Here is a 23,870-nt window from a genome sequence, read left to right as displayed (position 1 = left end):
GCATTGCTTGATATTCCTAATGCATACTGTCATTTACCAAATTGTTTATACAAAAGACAGTTTGTGGTTATTAGTATGGGCTCTTGTCATATAACCATTACATTAAACAATATGCTTTTCTGGTCATGCTTAACATGAAGGTCATGTATAGACCCAGCCTATAAAACTTGAATAAATTTGTCTCATGTCAGTGTTTTTAAGTTGTTGTTTGTAGTGTTGTGTTTTGTTGGTTTTTTTTAAATCCACTACTAGGATAAAAAATAGAATTCAATTATTTTTTCTTGTACAAAATAATTTCAAAAAGAAAAAGTAGCAGTAGTACTTTTGTACTACTAGTGTTCACTTCTAGTACCCTAATGTGGATACTGGGAACATAAGTTAAAGGTATTGTTTATCCTGAATTTATGAAGTTGAGTGTCCTTTTAGTTTCAGCAACTTTCTGAAGCAGTCTACTTTTTTTTTTTAAATTGTTGAGAAAGCAAGGAAGAAATGTTAGAAATTTACAAGTGTTTTACAAAAATGGATTTTATTTTTCCCACTGAGTGTATAATGTAAAAACATACATATTCCAGTAAATTGAAAGAGGTACTCTAGTCTGTCTTCTTTGTAGACACTTGAACATCCAGATCACTAGGTCGGAGTCAGGCATCATACCCGCTTTTTAGCGTGCTTGCTTCCACATTGACTTGCCTTCAAGAGGAGAGCTTTCAGTTCTCGTCCTTGGAATATGGCATGGCCTGGGGAATAGGGCATTTTTTTTTGGAGGTGTGGGTTGCTAGTCTGACATGGAACAAGTCAGGCAGACTCATCCCTTCTTTTTTGTTTCTCCTTTTTTTGGTGCAGTCTTGACCTTTTCTGTTTACGTGCTCTAAAGGAAGTAGAATTTCTTCAAAGGCAGTGGAGGTGGGGGGAGGATGCTAGACAGGACAAGTACCACTTCATCAGACACAGAGTAAAGAGTTTCTGCCACATTCCCAAAGCAGAGAGTCTGAGCAAGACTCCAGATCTCCAGCAGCATCTGTTGGTCTGCCTTCATTCTGTCTCTGTATACTTATCTGTTCAATACCCAAATGTCAAATTATCTGCCCAGGTACGTAACTGTAAATAGACAACATGAAAAAGTGTGGGTTGGACTTCTTGGATGGGCCTGGAGGGAAGGGATCTTGGGGTCGTGACCACATACATTTGTTACAATTGGTTTTAGCAGTATTTCAGGTAATGGTGTCATTATCAAATGTAATTTTGCTAGGGAATCAAAACTGGGAGCGTAGAGGTTTTATGCTATTTTTTTTTTTTAAAGCCCTCTGGTGGAAGACCATTATTTTATGCCAAGAGTTACTTCATTGCCTGATGACTAATCAGCCCGTTGGAGAGTTTATTATCAAGAGTCATGGAAAGTTGGCCCCTGGTAGGAATCTCACAGATAGTTACTGAAGGAAGTCAGGACAACATTCTCAAGCTTCGCTAGCCAGGAGCAGAATGAAATGAGAGTGAAAGTGATTGTGATGCTGAAGTTTACTTACAACAGATGCAACTTTTCAAATGCTGCCCAAACTGTTGAGCAAAATGGAGTAGCACTGAAAAATCCAGTACTTGTGATTACTGGATGTTTCTGAATGTGATCCCAAGTAATGAAGCCATAAGACATAATAGGATTCACAGTTTTAGATAGCCTCACTAAATGTTTTTTAATGTGTCATGGTTTGGGCGGTAGACTGGCTTGTGCCAGCGTGGGCTGAGGAGTGGCTTGTGCTGGTGTGGGCCGTGGGGTGACTTGTGGAATTTGAATAGCAGCAGTGTATGTCATATAATACCATCTCCTGCACCGATTTTTTTAATAAGAAATCACCCCTGCAACACATTCAGGAGAATCAACAACAAAATCCTATTTTTAAGCAAGTAATGTTCATTCAAAATCCAAAAGGTTTCCATCCCATAGCTCTGATAGTGTCAATTTGCTGTAAGCATTAAAGGGTAAAATAAACTTTCCCCAGGTAAAATCGAAAGTGTAATTAGTTATAGAATCTGTTACATGATGCCCAAGATATGCAGGTAAAACCATTGTTCAAGTTATCATATTATAGATCTGTATCCCAAACCACAGCAGAGCAGCACATTTAAACCACCACATACAAACACAAAGAGCAAATTAACCATACGGCATATTCAGCAAGTTGAGCAGTGTTGCATCAATTAACTTTAAACAAAGCTCTCTAAAGGCATGATGTAACATTTAGCTTAAGAACGGCAGGGTATGAGCTGTCTTTTAATTTCTTAGCAAGATGGAATTCTAACTATTCAGGCAATCTGTCAGAGCCCTCTCATGCCCCATGTTGGGCGTCAACAAATCTGTTGTGGTTTGGGCTGGACTGGCCACTGAGACCAACGACAGATGCTCTCCTCACCACTCCCTGAAAGGAGAGGAGGAAGAGAGAGAAAGAGACTTATAAGTTTAGAAGAAACTAAACTGCTTTAATGAAAATATTAATAGTAAAATAGAAAGAAAATAATGAAGTGCATACAATATAGACAAAGCCAGTGTCAAGCTCCCAGGATGATGATCATGTCACTGGCAGGCACTGGGAAAGTGACAGACTGGGCTCAGCGATGGATGGGAACTGGATTACGGATCTGGAGTCAGGAATGTATGATTTGGGGTCAAAGGCACATGACCAGACAGTCCTCCTCAGAGGAAGAGGGCTGACCCTTTGATCCTCAGTTTTTATACTGAGTGTGATGCAGATGGGGTGGAATACCCCCTTGGTCAGTTTTGAGTCACCAAAACTGTCCTGTCTGCTCCTCCCCACAGGTGGGACCCCTCTACGGTTTTCTGCTTCTGACCCTCCAATGGGGCAAATAACAAAGTTAGTGTCCTTGGTTGTTACAGCAATAGGTATAAGCAAGAGCCTCTCTGTGTACCATTCCTTGGCATTAGCTATGAACATAGGCCTTATCACTCTGGGAGCAAACAGTGTCTGAGCAATATGCTGTTAATTTCAGAGAGTTCAGTTAGAAGAGGCTTAATTGCAAGTAAAATTACTGAGCAGAAAATTGGTTCTGTTTTACCTCAAACCAGGGTATAATGCTGCTGCAGTGTAAGAAGTCGTCAATTGACAGTAGATAGATCTTTGTATTTGCACTTTGACCATCTCTCTGCTTGCGGGCATTGTTCAGATGCTACCAGTAATCCCTGTTTCACACTAACGAAACAGAAGGTGCTGAGGTAAATTGATGTCTGCAGCTTCCCTTGGCCACTCCTGGCCTCTCTTGCACAAGTTAATTGATTCAGGAGAGAAAAGACATATCTTACTAAACTGTCCATAAGGTCTGTTGAGGCTGTGGGATTTCTTTGACTTCTCCATTCTCTTGAGAAATGAGTTACTTGGTCTCAAAGGCTCAATAATTGGGGCACACGTAGTGACTCAGTAAGAGGCAGTTTGAGAATAAAGACTAGATTTATAAAGGGGCTCAAGTGACAACAGTTGTTATTATTATGCACAAATTTTACCTTTGGGGCACAAAAATCTCCACACCAAGTTAGGCAACTGAAGTCTCTGTTTTATATGTGTTCTGTGTAGTCAGGGCTACAATCCTGGCGTGTTCTGGGGAAGTTTTGAGTTGTTACCGTGGAAGAGAAAAACAGTTTGAGATGAGTGCAAGCCTGGAAAAAGAAACTAAACAAAGGCGTTATACCATATATGTGCTATGTTATTTACCGTCGTTTGCATCTTGGCACTGGGACAGCAACATGGAGCAGCATGGGTCTGTGTTGGGTCATGGTCATACAAATCCTGGTGCAGTGGTATCAAGACTGAGTACAAGATAGAAACTGTGTTGTGCTACATGTTAAGCTCTGAGGTACAACATGTTCTGCATACTTACATTTGTGAGAAGAGGGATAGCTGACAATGGGGTATCGTGTTCCAAAACGGAGAGTTAGCTGTTCAAGGGAGAATTTCAGGATCAGGATGATGGTGATCGTGGAGATGAGGTTTGTGTTGTGTTTTCCCTTTGTTTGTTCAGTAGCTGGCTGTCACAAGGCAATGGGTACAAGGAAGAGTGCTGTATGGTCACTTGGAAAGTGGTCATCCCTAATTACCAGCATTCTTTACCTGCCCAGTTATGGGGAAAATAACAGATAGTTGTGCAGTTCGGGAGGTGCCATTTTTAAGATCCTCGGTAGATATCCTTCTGGGTAATGGAAATCTATTAGATAATGGACTTTGCTTACATAAGTTTCTGTATCTCTTCTGTCATCGTTAACAGGATGATATGTCTATGTGGTGCTCCTTTGTGTGGTTCTTGATAAATAGGGAGACCAATAATTTGTTTTCTTGCAAGTCATGGTAGCTCATTGTTGATGGATTTTTGCCATTATCTGCAGTCCTTCAGTTGGTCTGGCAGGTTTCGTAATGTCTTCTGTAGCACCTGCGTTGCCGGTGCCGGTGCCGTGTTGACAGTCCAGTGTGCAGGTAATTCAAGATTAAGCCTGCAAAGATTTGTGGAGTCACTTAGATGATAGAATCATTTTGGTTGGAAGGGACTTTTAAAGATCATCTAGTCCAACCTCCCCTGCAACGAGCAGGGATATCTTCAACTAGATGAGGTTGCTCAGAGCCCCATGCAACCTGACCTTGTATGTCTCCAGGGATGGGGCATCTACCACCTCTCTGGGCAACTTGTGCCAGTGTTTCACCATCCTTATGGTATAAAGTTTATTTCTTACATCTAGTCTAAATCTTCCCTCTTTTAGTTTAAAGCCACTACCCCTTGTCCTAACACAACAGGCCCTGCTAAAAAGTCTGTCCCCATCTTTCCTGTAGGCCCCCTTTAAGTACTGAAAGGCCACAATAAGATCTCCCTGGAATCTTCTCTTCTCTAGACTGAACAATCCCAACTCTCTCAGCCTGTCCTCATAGGAGAGGTGTTCCATCCCTCTGACCATTTTTTTGGTCCTCCTCTGGACCAGCTCGAACAGGTCCATGTCTTTCCTGTGCTGAGGGCTCCAGAGCTGGATGCAGTACTCCAGGTGGGGTCTTACCAGAGCAGAGGGGGAGAATCACCTCCCTCAACCTGCTGAGCACACTTCTTTTGATGCAGCCCAGGGTATGGTTGGCTTTCTGGGCTGTGAACGTACATTGTCTGCTCATGTCCAGCCTTTATCCACCAGTACCCCCAACTCCTTCTACTCAGGGCTGCTCTCAATCCCTTCATCCCCCAGCCTGCATTGATACCAGGGTTGCCCCGACTCAGGTGCAGGACCTTGAACTTAGGTATCGCTGTCACCAGGGATTCTTTGGTGGCCTTCTCTACCCCCTTCCTTGATTCATAAAGCTGTTCATGATGGTCAACCTGAATCACGCCTGGGGTCTCTATGGTTAGTGCATCATCACTAGTCTTACGGATGTGGGTAATGGTTTTGACTGTCTGAAAGGGAGGTAGAGGTTTGCATTATTAAAGGTGAATCTGTATCCCACCTTCTCCCTGGAGTCATGTTTGCATGCTGTCCTGCATGTTTGCAAGAGTAAATGAGAGCAGATATTGCAAGGGTACCGAAGGCCTGTGTTAAAGTGAGTGCAGCTACCAGCACCAGATGTGCTTCGTTCACTTGTCCCTGAGATCTGGAAAGGCCAAATCGTGAAGGGTGCTTTGGCTAACAGCTTCACCGTAATCCCTGACAGCTGCTTGCAGTAACTTAGCACTGCACATATATGGAAAGTGAACAGTAATTTTTTTTTTTCTCTTCCTTCTCCCTCTGTCTTCCCCCTCTTTGTCTCAACCTCTCAAATCTCAGTGGTGGTAGCACAGCTTTTATGTTGCTGGTGTTATCCAGGCCTGAAGCCTACGAGTACAAGGACTTACTAGAAACACAAAAACAAAACCCCCAAAATAATCCAAACCCTTTCTCAGAAACTACACTCTGACCTGTGGGACCTGAGCTTGGGGAAGGTGTCAGCCACCAAGCTAAACGACTCCAGCGGATGTGTTCCCAGCTGGTGGGAGGACACTGGGACCTTTTCCTTTTGTTGTTGTTTCACTAGCTGGTTTTGTTGGCTGCCAGACAACGGACAGTATGTCTAGTGGTGGGAAGTATATTATTTGTAGGCTGTTAAACCAGTGAGATGTCTGACCAGGAAACAGGCGCTATGCTCTGCCTGAGGACTGTGTTAGGTTCTGTCAGTCAGCGTGCTGGAGTCAGGAAGCACCATCCTGCCAGAGGTATCATCAGCAAATTTCTGAGGAGTTGGCATTTATGTGGTAGGAGTCAGGACAGGATAATGCTTTGCTCTTTTGTTATGGCTTTTCTATTGAGGTGCTTGTGTATATATGGATATATTTATTCACTTTCTGAAACAGTCTTAATGCCATTATTCTCATTATAATTCAACCAATAACACTTGGGGTTTGGGCTTCTTTTTCTTTTTGGGTCACTGTGCTCTCTGATGAGGTAAATCTCTCAACTTTTCTCTAAAACCAAGTGGGGAAAATGTGCTTTGCCTCATGATCTGAAAGCTACCAAAATTGTCTGTTTTAGTTCTGACCAGCTGAGAATGAATTATCATGAATGCAAGAGAAACCTCCTTTAAGTACATAATGTTCCTAAAATATGCAAACTTTAAAATGCACATCAAGTCCAAAATCTTAAATTTCACCAGGAAGTGAATAAGCATGCAGTGCAGATTGTAGATCATACATATTCATATACTTCTTCATCAAGGTACTTTGTAGCGCAGGTTTCTGCTAAGGTAGTCCTGGGAAGCAGGCAGAGACTTTGTATAAAATCTTAACTTCAGAAATTTTTAATGGTGTTTGCCCATGTGGGATTTGTTGTAATAACCTAATGGCAAAGTGACAAAAACATGAATAATAGTAGGAAAGCCTGAGTCTTAAAGGGTTTGAGGCTTTGGATTAAACACAGGTAGTATGAATGTGTATGGGAGAAAGCAGTTATGTTCACGGTTGTTAAACCATATAAAATAGATGAGATAATTATAAACTCCACACAAAGATGTACTCCCTCGGAGAAGAATACTGACAGCCATGACATCTTCTCCAACCCACTACCATCAGAGAGTTTGCAACATTATTCCTTTGTAATAAATGTAACTTGCAGGTACTGTCAAGAGACAAAAAACTGTAGCCCAAAATTTAAAAAAAAAAAAAAAGCCTATAACACAGTTGTGTAATAGTTAAGGGAAGCTGTTGGCTACCAGGAATTCAGGAGAACAGGTCACTCTTACAAAATCTTCGGTGGTCTTGTTTGCAGTTTGACGAAATATTGATTCAAGTACAGGTGCAAATTATTCTTCATCTTATCAGATGGTGATCCTGAAGCCTGATGACATATAAAATGACAATTTGATGGTTTTACAGGTGAGCAGCACCACCCAACTGATGTGGGCATTGCTGGTAGAGCTTTGGCAGAACGACCACTTTTTCTCCCATTCTGACTAGGAACATGCATACATTAGTAAATATGCTTCAGGCAGCAGAATTAGAAAGCAGAAAAGAACATGAAATTGGATCTGAACGCCTACGCTGCTGTGTTAGAAAGCAAATAACCATAATATTCTTAAAATAGCTTATGAAATTTCAAGTGGAAAGAAGCCATTTACAGATGGTAGGAAGATAAAAGCATTACTGACATTTTGTATCAGATGAGGTTTAGTAGCAATTGTAAACTATGCTATGGCGATAGCAGAATATTCATTGGCAATGCTAATAAATTGCTTAGCAAAGAGGGATGTTACCACAAGGAGTGTTGGGGTATAGCGATCATGTTAAAAAAAAAAACAAAAAACAAAAAACAAAAAAAAACCCAAACAAAAAAACCCCCACTAAAAAACCCCAGCCCACTCTGCTAGGCAGAAATAGGCAGTTTGGTAAAGTGTACAAAGCAGAGGGTGAAAAAAACGCAGGATCTATAAGAGGGTGAAAAAAACCCAGGATCTATAAGTGTCAACCAAGCTAAAGCAGCTCTCTGGGTCTTGGGTTTTGGCTCTGTGGGAAGGCCTGGGTTTTCATAGCCCAGGGCATGTCCCGGCAAGACTGACCTCCCTCATACATTTATTCTGTTGGTATTTTTAGGCTTAATTTCGTACTTCCTTTTTGCTTTCTCTCTGGTGGGTGGAAATCTTTTCATATACGCACCGTTAGTTTTCATCATACGTAGTGAGTAACCTGGGGTTGAGGGCAGCAAGCGCTCCAGGCCAGCGCTTCTGCACAGGTACATATCTTCAGCTTGTGCCTAGGCAAATTCTAGCACAAATTAATTTATTGCAGCCTCTGGTGTAGCTGAGAATTAGAAAAATTGCTGTGAATGATTTTTTTTTTTCCTGTTTTCTTATCTAGATGATGTTACTTTTAATGAGATAACGACTAAGCGTACTGGTTACAAACAGTGATGAGGATGAATTTGTAAGGGGAAATGTGCTATGTGTAGCATATGGCACTGCGTAACAGAATGCGTATTTCAGAGAGAAGAATTCAATACAGCAATGTCTTCACTTAATACTTTTATGTTCTAATATGAGATATTAATCTGAAAGAAGTGATAGATCTAAAAATAAAAAAAAAAAGCCCAAATCTCGAGTGAACTGCTTGGGTGGGAAAAGTAAACACGCTCTCCAAGAGCAGCATTTCGTTCCCATTAATGGGCTGTGACAGCCTGTTTCACTGCGTTGGGTCATCGGACTAACACATCAGACAGGCATTTCATCTTTTTATTTTCAGTGTTAGTAATTACATGCAGCATCAATTATTCATAAGAGCTGAAATCTCTTAACTGATAAAGTGGGAAAGATTTCTTTGCCTCTCTTTTGAGGTTTGTGTTATGACAGGTTAAATAACCAGCCAACCTATGGCATAATGACTGGCTGTATGTACACGTCAAAACATGACCATAAAAGTGTACTGCTCCATAGTAGTATTTTAAAAACAAATATATTTAACATCAACACTAATTATAACCTGGAAATAATGTAAAAAAACCCTGAAATAATATATTAGATTCTCTGTTTATTAAATGTTTTCAGGGACTCCATTCCTAATGCTGCTGTTTTACTAATGTGTTTAAATGGACACACAGAGTTTTCATCTTCAGCAAAGCAAAACCTGAGGTATTTATCCACGTATTTAATTCATGTTCTTGTGTGGTGACATCTTGATAATCAAGGAATTAATTTGCAAAAAAATTTACTGAGCTTTTTTTGACATGAGTTATCAAGTGAAGCTTTTGGGTTTTGAAGAAATAATTTGTGGCTTGTTACTGTGTAGTCATTGGAGAGAGGTGAGGTAGGAGAGTTTGCTGTTTGGTTTTGGTTTGAAGTAGCAACTTGTGTGTATCACCTGGGAGATACACGTTAGCATCCAGAATGAAATACCTAAAGAACAGCAGCTTCCTTCTGTGCTGTTTTTGTCAGCCTTTTTTTCCAGATAGTTTATGTATTTGTAAGAATAGAATAAGTCGCTGGGATTCTCCATCTCAGCTTTCTTTGAAGGTTATCCTAGGAGACCACAGAACCCTGTGTAGCCTTTGGAAGTGTGTGGTGTTGGAAAGGGGCAGTCCTAGTGTACTAGCACATCATTCTGGAAATACAAAGTCCAGAGCTAAATCGCAAGGAGCGCAAGGCAGTTATCTGGCGTAGTTCTCAAATTGTTGTGACTATATGGCTTTCCCAGCTTGCTTGAGAAACGATTCTATAGTGAGATGGAACTCATTTTCCAGAACAAAAAATGAAAAGAAATAATCTCTAGAGACAATAAAAATCTCAAAATTTGGGTTTGACTTAACCGTATTTAGGACTACAACCTCTTGTAAATTTTAGTTTAATTTGTTGCTTATTATAAAAACAGGGATAACAGGCTATTCTGGTTTCTGTCTGTTTTTATTCTTTTACAGATGTGTTGATGTCTTCAGAGATAGGAATAATTATGTATATATTTTTTGTGGTACAGATGGTTTTAAAATCTGTACATACCATTTTTAATTTAAAAAAAAATAATCTTAGGGCATCCCACCTGATGTAGCTATTTTCTCTCACCAACATCTACTTTTTTTGCAACAGTCAAGCTATCCCCTCTCACTCTTTTTTCCCAGCAGAATGTAAATACTACCACTGTAGCATCATTTCTTCCTCGTCTTGGGCTTCTCAGTCTCTGTCTCCGGGACTCCCTGAGAACATGCATTTACTTCATGTCTCACTGCCTGCATTCTGCCTGTGTGTATGAATGCATGTGTACATATACATTCTGCCTCCTTGGGCACGTAGCATGCTCCCCAAGGAGTCACAGCTGCTTCTCCTAAGAGCCCATACTTGCAATGCCTTCCAGCAGCACACCCTTCTTCAGATGCAGCCAGGTCCCTCTGCCTGCAGATCCTACCCTTTGAGGAGCTGTGGGGCTTCCTCTCCAAAGAAAATCAGTGTTTTGGACTGCACTTCAGACTCTCCTGAAGTGCTAAGATTTGTTTATTGGGAACTTTGGCAGCAGTGATGCTGTCTAACCTTTCAGGTTCTTTAGCCAAGTGTTACTTACAGTGTGCACCTGCGTGGCCGTGATTTACCCGTTCTCCTTGTGTAAAGGCCCAGCCTATGTGCTGTTCTTGAATTTTGCTTCTAATAAAAGATCATCTTTTGAGATTTACTTATTTGGTGAGGGAAATAATAAAATATATCTTACGTATTTCATCATTAAAATATTACTGTTGCTCTTAAATTTCCAGAAATTGAAACACACTTATTTAGAAAGCTATGCTCTGTCTAGCTACTGTATTGCAAGGGCTGTTTGTTTGTCTTCTGACTAATAGTTGCATATTCCCATGGCTCATCCCCTCTCCTCATTCCTCACAGCCGTCATGGCCTTTCACAGAGAAAAGACGAGAACCATTCTCCATAGACCTGACAACTCCCTACTTTGTCAGAGTCATTTCTTCAAACTGTCAGTGAATGTACCAACCAGAGTCTGATAACTGGAAGGAAGAATAGCTCTTCAGAGTAAAGCGGATCGTTTCTCAAGTTATTCCAACTGTAACAAATTTCTTAAGGAATATAAAGATCTCTACTGTACAGTTTTATGACATAATTTATGTAATTTCATTTAACAGCTTCATTTTATCATTTTCTTAAATCTGTATTCTAGTACTACTTAATATTTACAGATGCTAAGGAAAAAAAGACCATGTATCTTGACCTCGGCTGTGATACTGACTGTAAATACAATCAGGTCTTAATTCTCCACTGGGAAATGATCTGTTGTGGATGGGCTGTGCCATTGTGGTTGTGGTTTACCTGCACCACTGCTACATGTGCTGGTAGCACAAGCACAGCTGAACTGCTTTTAGAGCCAGCTCCTGTGCTGCCCCACAGCCACTCCTGTGTGGGGGCAACTCTGGTGCCCCATGATGTTCCTGTGGAACTCGGCATGCAGAGTCATCTGGCTGGAGTTAGTTTTGGGAAGACCGTTTTGTTAGCCTAAGCTCAGCACCAGCAATGTTGACCCTACAACAGCACTGGAAGAGGCAGGAATGCCCCTGCTGAGACTGGCTGTGGGTGACTCCTTTGGGTGGCAGTGGTGGTGCTTGTCCTGCCTTTCTTGAGATTTTGTGAGGTTTTATTAGTGTGAAGGTACATTAACATAATTGTATTATCTTATCTGGGAGTGCTCTGAACTAATCATTCTACCTGGAATAATCCTGAACTCTAAAGGGAAAGTTTCCTGCAATGGAGGGAAAGACATTGAGGTGCTGGAGCATGTCCAAAGAAGGGCAATGAAGCTGGTGAAGGGTCTAGTGCACAAGTCCTATGAAGAGCGGCTGAGGAAATTGGATTTGTTCAGCCTGGAGAAAAGGAGGCTGAGGGGAGACCTTATTGCTTTCTACAACTACCTGAAAGTAGGTTGTCGCGACATGGGGGTTGGTCTCTTCTCCAAAGAAATGAGTGATAGAACAAGACAAAAATGGCTTCAAGTTACACCAGGGGAGGTTTAAATTGGATATTAGGAAAAATTTCTTCACCGAAAGGGTTATCAATCATTGGAGCTGGCTGCCCAGGGAAGTGGTTGAGTCACCGTCTGTGGAGGTATTTAAAACACGGGTAGATGGTGGTGCTGAGGGACATAGTTTAGTGGTGGACTTGGCTATGCTAGGTTAACGGTTGGACTAGATGATCTGAAAGGTCTTTTCCAACCTAAATAATTCTGTGATTCTATGAAATTAGAGGGCTCCAAATTATTACTATTGGTGTCCCAGTCTATCATTGTCCTGGCTAATGGGGAGTTAACTGTATTTCATCCATCTAGGACATAAAAACATAAATCTGACTAAAGCATGTATTTTAGAAAGTCATTCATTTAGATTTGTTTTTTCTCTTGTTCTGATTAGTTCATTCTAATTTATAATCTGTTCATGAAAAGAGGCAAGTGAACGTTAATTTGCATAATGTAAGAATATGATTATGATAGGCATAATTCAAAGTATTTCTGAAAGTTGCTGGACCTCTGAGAATAGGTGAGCTTGGAACTGAAAAGGTACAGTCCCTAATGTCCACAGTGCTCGTTGGTTAAAACTTGGACTGGGATTTTGAGATATGTGATGAAAACCCCATGTGTAAACCAGGAATAACTCTTCTGAAACCACTAGTTAAACTGTATAAAATCATGCGGTGTGTTGAGTGCGGGTTCTCGGTCTCTTGTTGAAATTTGGTCTATGTTTAACCCACGGACTCACAGGTCCTTGAGAATCTTAACGCTGCTTTGCCCTCAACAGGGTAAAAAAAACTGTGTGATTTGGCTATGATTCTTGTGTCCTAACCTCACTTGGGGTGTTTACATCTTTCACACAAGGATGACACACTGTGGTGCAGATATTTCTGTTGTGTCTACCCTTTAAGATATACTGGCAATATTCTCGCACTGTAAATAGAGCTGGGGTTTTTTGGAGCAGTGGGCTTCCAAATTTGAGGGCTTTAGACATGTAATGGCTGAATTAAATTTTTTTTGGTTGGTTGGGTTTTTTTAAGGTTGTTTAGCCCTTTGCCCTATGAAGAAATTACAGTGGCTAATTGAAAGTGAGGCTTGTGGAAAGTGTTCTAATTTTTACTAATACTGAAGATTAATCACTAATCTCCTGCCAACCCTCGTCACTCAGAGCCAGCGTTTTGCCTTTGCGGAATTTGCTCTAAAAGATCATTGCCTTGAATTGCTGTAAGTGTGGCCTCAGCAGTCTCCTGATGGTCTCCATCCACAGGAACAGCTGCAGGGACCCGGATCTGCTCACCATGGCTTGGGCACAGGTGGGGGTCCCATGCCCCCTGCGGCACGGCACAGGGCTGTGTATTTGCCTGGATTTGCAGACCTGCAGAAAGCACAGCTTACAGATCTGTTTGTCAGGGAGTGCTTGAGCACGTCCTCAGCAGCCCCTGGCAAGCAGAACCTCTTGTTAAATCCCAGGCTGACAGTCCCTGACTTCTTAGGAAGGCTGCATGTCTAATGTCTGCAGTGTGTTTAGCTTCTTATTCCAGGTGACATTAATGGCACAAGAATCTCTGACAGTTTCTGAAGCAAACTTGACTTTGAGCACTTAAATTGTGAGTCTGCAAAAAGGGACAGCTCAAGCCAGCAGAACAAGTCAAGCGTGTAGAGGATGTCCAGCTGGGGATCCTTTCTTACCATCACCACCTTAGTCTTGGCGCTCTGCAAACAATTCCATAGACCCCCCCATTTCTTCTTCTATTTACAAAATCACGCTGCTTTTATGGTCTGTTGTGTTGCAGGGCTGTTGTGATGACTGCTTAATGCTCATAAAAAGTAGTATGAGTGGTAAAATACAGTGGAGAAAAGAGCAATGGTTAGCTAGTTGTTGAGTGATGGAAATATTTTTAGTGCATGCTTCATGTAGTTTGATGTTGTTTTTTACAGCTTATATTATTGCTGAATAGATACATTAAAACACTTCAGCCTCCTTTGATCCTTTATCAATTATTTCTGTTTATTTACTTGATCTGTATTGCCAAAATACTTTAAAAACTGTACGTTTGTACAGTCATCTGAGCAATGATTTGCAAACATGAATTTCAGTTAGCAGCAGGTAAGATTTCAGACTGTGGAATTCTCTCTTATGTGGTGCTGCTAAGAACAAAACAATTGTAATACGTCACGTGAGGATCGATAGCTTACACAGTTTCAAATGATAATTTATTCAAAACTTTGTCAGGATACAACCTCCTGTCATTTATCCTTTTTTGCCTTTATTCATTTTCCTCTATGTAAGGTCGTAATTGATGTTGGTTGAGACAAACTAGAACATGAAGAGTCAGGTTTAATATTGGAATGACGCCACACACTTCAACAAGATCCTCTGTGCACAGCAGGACGTTACTCCGTTGTGGCGCAGCGCTCTTTCTCTTCCTGCAAAAAAAGATCAAATGTCACCGGACATATTCTGAATTTATCTGCATGCCAGTTTACCCTTTATTGGGAAAAATCTCTGGATTTTGCAATGATGAGGTTTTGCAATCCATGGGGTTTTTTGTTCTTTTTACATTTTGCACAAGTCTTGTGGGGGGGCTGTAGCTGTGAGTTACTTTAAGCAGTATCTTTTATAGCCAGTTGTTTTATTGAATCACTCCAAGCAACCAATCTTCAGCACAATGTCACTATAACCTTTAAGATAAGGTATATTTTTGCTGTAGAGTTGACTTCAATAGCAATAGTAAGTATTGCCTCAAGCCCATTCCCTTCCTGAGTTTACCCTCACTGGAATATTGTGGAGCTGTGAAGTGGCGTGTGTGAGCACTGTCGCAAAGGGGGTGTTGTCAGGGATGCGGTAGCTCTGACAAGGTTTCCTGGGTTTCTCATGGTAGGGAGAAGTCCTCGGGCAGCCTACAGAGCCCAAACACCACCTGCTTTCTGCTGTGCCTGCAGACTGGCACTGAAAGCCCTGAGAAGCCGCTTGTGGATGTGGCTGGGAAGAGAGGGGGGAGCCAGGTGTTGGGCAGCAGTGCAGCGGCAGGGTGGGAAGCACAGGACCTGAGCACCGCTTCTTGTGTGTGTGTACCTTGGAGCTTGAGCCCATAGGTTAAGCACAATATCCCTGTGGCCTGTGAACAGGATTTCAAAGCTGCCCTCATAATTAAACCTGGATGCCAAGACTGTCTCTTGGCGTGGCACTCTCTGGGTGACACTTTCACCTGAACCCTGTGGATCAGGACAGTCATCTCAGTCCAAACCTAAGAGTCAGCCTAGCCCAGAACTCGGTAAGGCCAGTGGCTAACAAAAGATATTCAGGGAAGATAAGTACAGGCAGAGCAAGTAGTGCTTCTTCCCTGGAAATATGCTCTGTGGCTCCAGGAGGAGCCTTTAATATCTCTCATTGAATATTTCTGCCATTGATTTGTCCATTTGATTCTGAGCCAAGACTTTCACCTCCTGACATGTTTGAAAGATAATTTAATTATTTATTTTATGGTTCCAGCAGTATGCTTCTTAAACTCTCTTTTGCCCACCTTACTATGCTTATCCTGCCAGCCATCATAACAGCTTGGTTGACCACGCACCTGCTTTGTAGTGAAAATACCAGCTAAATTTCTGTAGGGCTGATGATTCTGAGACCTTCCTGTAAGCTAATGCTCCTATCTTTCTGGGCAGCAAAAGTATGTTACGATTTGCTACAAGAGAAATAGAGAGTAGTTCAGCTTGCTCCATAGCAAAGAACTGTGGGTGCTGGTTCTAAAATATCCCAGTAACACATTTGGATGACCTTCATGAAATCCCAGTCTGGGGAAGAGGCTTTGCCTGGTTGCTGCTCAAACACTGGTTATTCACATGAGCTCAGAAGTAGTTGCTTATCAAGGTTCTTGCTATTTTTTTTCTCTAATAGTAAATAATTTGTAAAATTTATTGGAAAAATAAATTAAGCTCCCTTAATTTAGCCAGCCAAATAAAAGAGTGAATTTAGAAGTATGTAGCTGTAAGTAGGTGGAAAAGGACTTCTCTTGAACAGTCCCAGTAACTTGTTTGTAAGAGAACTGGTCTCCAAATTATGTTAGTTTTGTGTTAGATGTTCATTTTTCAAAGTTGTATTATTTTTGTGTTGGTAAAATGTGCTGAGGTAGCTGTCTAGAGGAATTAAATCTTCTTATCTACAAATGATGTACAGAACTGCCAGTCAAAGCCAAATACCCTCCCTGAGTTTGGGGAAAGCATTTGAATGGGAGCAGAGCACTATTTTGTGCTTTCTTGTTAGAAATATGTCAGATTCCATTTTTTATTTTTTTTTTATATGAGCACATCTGCTGAGAACTGCCGCTAATTTACACACGGGAGGTAACAGCTGAGACGTCTGATGGTGACAGTCATGACTGGTGTCCTGAAATGAATTTGTCCCATAACCCTTCTGACAAAATGAAAAGTTTTGAGGAATGAAACAGTCCCCTGTATTACAAAACAGTAGTTGCACAAAATATGGTATCTGCTCTAATAAAAAACATGTCTGAATTTTGTTGTCTTTTTATAAAAAAAAAAAAATGTTGGGAGGAATTAGAATTCACATTTAAAAATAACTTTGCTGGTTATGTTACTCTTTTGTTTATTTATATATACGTTTGGGGTTTGTGATAGCTTGTTCACCAGAGGTTTCCTTGCTCGTGACTAGCACTCTGAGCCGCTGTAGTCGGGTTTCCCAGTGTCTGTCGTACCACTTGGACCTGTCACTACTGTATGTGCTTACACAAACCGTCTGCAACTGTGGTTCAGAAATTGTAGCTTTGCTCTGTTTTTTTTCTCCCCAAAGGAATAAAAAGTCAGTTTGCATCTCAAGCTGTTGCCGTCTCTCCGGTTTTCTCAGCAATTTTTTTTCTTTTTATCTTGGCTTAGATGTTGAAGAAATGATGCATAAGTCCCATGTAAAATTAAGTGGGATAAAATAAAAAAGTTCAATATTTTTCATTTTTCAATTACACATAAACATTAAGAGCAATTTTTTTAAGGTTGAATGTTAATAAGCACTGTAAGGGCATACATTTTTAATGTAGCTCCTGCCCACGTTTGAAATTAGGTCATTCAGATTTTCTTCTTACTGTTTATTCCAGCAGTTAACATATCACATGAAAGTAGAGTTCAAGACCAGTGTTTCACACTAATTAGAAGCAGACTGAAGGTTCTATTTGGAAGGAAAAACATTATTTCTTTATCTCTAGTAGCTCTTGAAGAAGCTGGTAAACCTGGAAATGAAATATTGAGACAAAACTGTGTGCTTCAAGATGTATTTTGCGATCTCTCCCAGTTGGAATCAAGACAGGAGCCTGATTCCAAATGTTTGCGGCACACAGTTGGAGATGTGCCAAGATGGCACTATAAAACAGTCATTTGCACTGTAAAACTGGGGTTTGGGCAGGGCTTGACGCTGTTACGGACTTACCCAAGGAGTTTTAGAGGTTAGTCAAAGCAAAAGTTGGTCTTTCAGAGGGGATTGCGAATTAGTCTTTTTCTCTATAGGAGTATCTTTGGTGCCAGATTTCTAATAGGTATATTTTGTAAAAGTAAAATAAGTTTTTTTTACATTTTTTTTTTTTAATCCATGCTTGCGTCATTGTTTGCAAGATGCCAATTTCTGTGCTCTCAATAAATAATTGGAAATGCAGATCTAAATGTTTCACAGCCAGTCGTGAACAGCAATAAGTAACAGTAACTTAATAAGCTGAAAATGGTCTTGAAAGCTTACTGGTTATTATCTACCATCTCTTGCAAAGCTGCTTAAAAGTTTAAGTGTATATGAAGTTAACATTACTTTCTACAAAGATACAAAAATAATGGTTAACAGAGTTTTACGGTTGTTGCACTTTGAAGGAAGTATAACTCAAGTGTGTTACAAAAAGAATCTAATTGAAATGTATTTTCTTTCAGCTCCAGTGATAAATCGATTCACCAGACGGGCATCAGGTAAGTTGGATAAAGTTGCATGTTTTGTTGGTCTATGTAATAGTTGAAGCATAATGCTGACTGTGGTTGTCATGTCAAACATAATGCAACATTAGTCAGATTTCTTTAAAGATGACTGACAGGTTAACCACAAATTTGTTACCTGTTTTACTGAAAAATGTAGCCAAGGTTTCAGGTCGCAGAATTTGCATTGAAGCCTTCTTGTTGCTGTTGAATTTATGAAAGAACTAAGCTTTTCTTTTTTCTTTTAAAGAAAATAATTTTAGTCTTAACAGAACTGAACTTTGAAAGGGAGAACTGAATGTCATCTGTTGCAGGGTTGTCTTGCTTACTTCATAGATGGCCTGAAACACAATTTGGTGATGAGCTATGCGTAAGAAAATGTACAACTGTGCTAGACATCTCCCTGTGTTTTTCAAGACCGAGCTGGTTTGTGTACAGAGTGGGTTGCTGTGCTGTGCAGAGCTGGCAGATCGGGTCCTAGAGGCCGTATTGCTGGTGATGGTGTGTTGTGCCAGGGCTGCACCTGCCTAGCTTGGTGACGGTTTGGGTATTCTTCAAGTTAACTTGGTTCGTGCCGGCTCAGAGGGTGATTTACCTTATTCCATTACATGTAACAGATCTCTCCAAATTACGTGTCATTAAAAATGAATATTCTTTGCCTTTCCTTGTTGTTCTGCTGTATCGTAGCCTGGAGGCTTCATTTTTGAGGGCTTTTTTCACTTGAACCATGAGGCCCAGAACCTAAGTCTTATTAGTTTGAAATACTATGATTCTGAATATGGGGCGTAAGAGCCACCACTAAATGTAGTGAGACTCATGACTGACTCATAAGAGTCAGCAGAGACGGAGATGTGAGCTGTTTCTAGGCGTCTCAGTATGCTAAGTTTAAAATCTAACTATAAAATGGTTTCTGTTTTCAACTGCAAGTCATTTTTAGTAAATGTAATAAGTTTGTATTCCATAATGCAGTAAGCCTATCCAGACTTCTAATTTTGCTGCTTACAACCTCGGTCAGATAGTTCCTTGTCAATATAAAAATGTTAGTGGAGGTCCTCAGGATTACTAAGGAACTGCATAGAAAAACGGAGGTTTGCATTTGCAGGACTGGTGCCTAGCAGATGTAGCACAAAGTAAGAAAATGTAATGAATTCCAAATATTCTCATGTTTTAAGTAATGATAATACTTCCTGAGGTGCTGTAGCATGAAAGGAAAGGAATGATTCGTTAACTAGCACTCAGTAACAGTGAGCAGGGCTTTATGCAAATTACATTCCCTGTTTTAAGGCAAGTTTTACTGTGACTGATTGATAGCTGACTTTAATGAATGCAGTCCTTATAACAGATGTGTGATAAGCGTTTGCATTTCAGTAAGAGAGTTTGATTGTTTGAAAAGCTAATACTTGCTCCGGAAAAAAAAAATCAGTTATTTTTGATGTTCCTTTAAAAGGAAACTAAAAACATGTTAGAAGCCTGAAATTTTTGCGCAATTATGAGGGAAATAATTTCTATAGGTAATTAATATTTAATGTGTTTTGGTCTTGTGGAGAGATAAAATAAAATTATCTTATTCAGGATAATGAGTCAAGTTGCATGGAATGGTCCAGATGTAAATCATGTGGATATACTCCCAGCTGGAACAAGGTCATACTGCAGTCTACTATATGTATTGTTTTATTAAGTTTCTGCCAGCTTTAATAGTCAAAATAATTATTTTTCAAACAAGAAAGCCTATGAAAGGTGATAGTTCCTACTTTTCTTCCTCAATACTAAGTGACTCTGGAGAGATGCAGTACATATAAGAAACTTGATTGATAGAATATAAAATTAAAAATATGAAACAAACTGTGCTGATAATACAAACATCTTACAGGGATTCACAGGATCACATTCTATGATTCTGTGATGTTTGTGGTACTAACCATATTTTTAGATACTTTTTTTTAATTGAACAATGGTTACATAAAAGTAGTCAAGATACTTTGCAAATGGAAAAGGCAGATAGTAGCTGTTTTTTTTTATGCTTAATAGCATTCTGTAATCAAAGTTGATTCTCACGTTTAGGAAATGAGAGACTGACCAAATGAAACGTAGTGTTTTTCTAGAACGTGGGTTTCTCTCAATTTTGGGCTATTTAGCTAAAAGCTATTTTAAAATTTGAAATGTGCAAGATTGTTGATTCTTGAGTGCTTTTGAAAATTTGCTTCTGATGAACATTACTCCAAGTTAATGATGAACATTACTCCAAGTTAATGATGAATATTTGGAGAGTTGGCTGTAGCACATGGTTTCATGTTGCATCTGATCTAGTGATACTGCAGACTGATTCCGACTTTAGGGTCCCTGCCCTTGTCACCCCTCTGCCCATAGGTTGTCTCTAGTTCCCTTGCATAGACCTAGGAGTTGTGCTGTCTGAGGGTGCACTGATTTAAAGAAAATAGAAATGCAGGAGGTTTTGGTGTGTTGATTTTCATTGTGTCTCCAACTGACCTGCGCTGTGGCTCCCAAATAACTACATCTGAAAGAAGTGTAGTAGTGGCTGCCTTTAGCCAATGGTGGGATGGAGAAAGAACTGAAATCCTGACACCAGCTGAGGCAAAACATCCAATGATAACCGCAACGAAGGCTCCTAAACTCTTCTGCTAAAAGCTGCTTTTTCAGCTCTTGCAGTGGTAAGCAGGGAGAAGCCAGGAGATGAAACACATTTTCTTCACAAAGAACAATAATTCTCTACAGTGGATGTCTCGATTTTTGATGTTTCTGTTATTCTTTGGATAATGCCTAGTATTTTACTTGGTGGCATAAGATGTAGTTATTTTTTCCTAACTGAGCTAGAAATTAAGCAGACAGAGTTTAATTGCTGAAGCACCTGCTGAAAACAATATAGTAAGGCATTTATTATTTAACAGCTGTTCCTGTTAACATGCTGTGAATGTATTAATGTACTGTCACTGGTATGTAGAAGATAAAGGCATAAGTAAGCTGGGATCAATTAATTGTTCTTGAATTTCAATTTTTAAAATTTATTGAGCTACATAATTTAATATCTCTTATATGTGTTAATGGATATGTGTGTCTATATATGCAATGTGGGCTCTATACATAAAATATGCATATGCCATCGTGCTGATGACATAGCTGCTTATGGGCTAGTTAATAGTATACTCCATTGTTCTAGACTATGCACAAAGAATAGTAGATATCATAGTCTTAAACAGAGGAGTTTAGCAAGAAGGGGAGATTAAAAATACTTTATAGAGCTGGAATAAACAGCAAGACAGCTGCAAGTAGTTAAATCTTAATTTTTGTTTTAAATTCTGGTGGGACTGAGATAAAGAGAAAGGAGAAAAACTGTTGGGGTGATCAAGAGATGTGAACGGGAAGAAAGGGGGACATGGAGGTAGAAGCAGCATGAAGTGGAAGAGAAAGTTGTGAGTACGTTCATGAGGTGAAAAATGAGCGGAAATTCCTGAACAAGCTGAGGTAGCCAAGAGATGCAGTTTCTGAATATAGACAGATACTTTCTTGCTATGGATGAGATTACTTTCCATCCGTCTAAGGTAATGTCCTGGCTTGAGGTAAAACAGAACCAATTTTCTGTTCAGTAATTTTACTTTTTAGCTAAGCCTCTTCTAACTAATTGAACTTTCTGAAAATTAACAGCAGGTTATGGAGTCATTGTTCGCTCTCAGAGAGATAAGACCTGATTGTTCAAATTTATGCCAGGGAATGGTATGCAGAAGGGCTCTTGCTTATACGTATTGCCCTAACAACCAAGGGCACTAGCTTTGTTATTTGCCCCATTGGAGGGTCGGAAGCGGAAAAGCGTAGAGGAGTCCCACCTGCGGGGAGAAGCAGACAGGACAGTTTTGGTGACCCAAAACTGACCAACAGGGTATTCCATCGTGCTCAGTATAAAAGCTAAAGATCAAAGAGTCAGCCCTTTTTCTTCAATGGCTGATGTCCAGGGAGGACTCTGTCTGTTCATCTGCCTTTGATCCTGATCCATGCATTCCTGGCTCCAGATCCGTAATCCAGTTCCCAGCCATCACTGAGTCCAGTCTGGAACTTTCCCAGTGTCTGCTGGTGACATGATCGTCACCCTGGGAGCTTGATACAGTTCTGTATATATTGTATATATTTCATTATTTTCTTTTTGTTTTACTATTAATATTTTCATTAAAGTAGTTTAGTTTCTTCTAAACTCATAAGTGTCTTTCTCTCTCTCCGATCTCTCCTTGGAGAGAGAGGTGTGGAGAGAGCATCTGTCATTGGTCTCAGTGGTCAGAACAGCCCAAATCATGACAGATACTTAGGGTTCAAAAACTGATGTAGTTCTGTTTGTTAGCAGAAGCATTAGATTCCTGCTTTTCAGTATCTTGATGGATAGATAAACAAGTAAATTATCTCATTAAATACTAGCGGGAGTTTAGAATAATGTAGCAAAACCAGCATGGGTTTCCTACAGAATGAGCTTAAATTTATACTTGATAGATACTATTTACGGAGGCTATTTATACCCATTTACTAGTAATATATACAAATGTATTATATCATCTTAATTAAGAAATAGGTAACAGTCTGTGAGGTTACTTCAGTTGTGTATCTGCGTAGGCTTGTGAAAGAGTGAAGAGAACCTGACTGAGGTTGCTGTGAGTTGGCCTTCTCAGGCTAAGAAGAACTGCGAGATTGGCTCAAAGGCATCTGTGGAGCATCTCTTACAGCAACAGAGATAACTTCATTCTTCTCTCCCAAACAACGTCCAACTTCAAAATACCATTTTTGTCCTGTGGAAAGGAAGTAAATGAAGTTTAAAATATTGTTCTCTCAACCAAGTGGGAAAGAGAAGTAGCTTATTTGCCAGCTCTCCATAAAGCTCTAAGCAAAAATAATTTAAACATAGTCAACGTAGGCAGAGTACATCAGTGCTGAACCTCTAGGGAGAAACTGGCTTAGGTGTATCTGGAATAAACTTGCAATCAAAGCAATGCCGCTCTTGTGGAAAGAACAGAAGGAAGCAGAGAAGGCAAAAACTTTCAGGCTTCTTCACTGTGGATGCCAGTAAGGACTTCTCCAAAGAAAAGAGAGAAACACATTATAAGTAAATTGATGCCTACATTATACACCTACTGCATCAGCCATCAACCTAACTGAGAAAGAGAGAATCTCACATGACAGTAGAGGATATCTCTGTGCAACAAATATTCTTTTTTTCTTTTTTTTTTTTTTAACTTTGAAACTTTTCTGTATTTGCACTTGTTGAACTTGGAAATATTTTTTGGCTTTACACACACTGCCAAGAACTGTCACTTTTACATGGCTGATTAACTGAAGAGGAAAGGCTGAGAAAGAAGGAAGCCATTTTTTATGCCCTTTGAAAAGGATATGTTTAATTTATTTAGCAGGTATTCAAATCCAAAATATTTTTGTATGGAGGTCAGTTCTGTATTGTAGGAATTTCTGATAAAGACGAGACTGTATTTAGTGGCCTATTTGGTTTTTTTTTAATTTTTCCCCCTCTTTTTTCTCTTTTTATGGAAGTACAGAAGTTTTCTAAGAATCAAAACTCATTTTACTTAACTACAAATTTTGATTTAGAAAATTTTAACATGATGCAACATTCTCTTTATTCTTAATTGAGGTGTCCAAAAGCTGTGATGATGGAATTGTCTAACACAGATGGTAGTTAATTTGAATTGGTAAAGAAGTCAATTAAATTGACTTCTGCTCAAGCCTTGCAATTATTTAAATATTTTCCAGCAGGAATTTCCACAGGTTAGAAATATTTTCTGTTAATCTCAGTTGGCAGAAAACACTTAATGGGAAACTTATGACATTTTCAATCCTTTTAGAATTTTCAGAAGTAGGTAAATCTTTTAATCTAAGTACACTGATTAATTTCTAAGCCCCTCAAGCTCGTTGCTTTTATTAAAATG

At 39.8% G+C, this 23,870-nt stretch overlaps 1 protein-coding gene across 1 annotated transcript in view; it reads left to right on the top strand.

The window, feature by feature from the left end:
- The window catches only part of PRKAR2B (protein kinase cAMP-dependent type II regulatory subunit beta), a 93,894-nt gene that overhangs the window by 15,208 nt on the left and 54,816 nt on the right, over nucleotides 1-23,870 (top strand). Inside the window, exon 2 of the mRNA XM_054188222.1 lies at nucleotides 17,899-17,934. Coding sequence (XP_054044197.1) covers nucleotides 17,899-17,934 — 36 coding nt within the window. The remainder of the gene's footprint in view (nucleotides 1-17,898; nucleotides 17,935-23,870) is intronic.

Source organism: Rissa tridactyla, chromosome 1, assembly GCF_028500815.1.
Source record: "Rissa tridactyla isolate bRisTri1 chromosome 1, bRisTri1.patW.cur.20221130, whole genome shotgun sequence".
Classification (NCBI taxonomy): Eukaryota; Metazoa; Chordata; class Aves; order Charadriiformes; family Laridae; genus Rissa; species Rissa tridactyla.
This window is presented reverse-complemented; position numbering and strand designations above follow the sequence as displayed.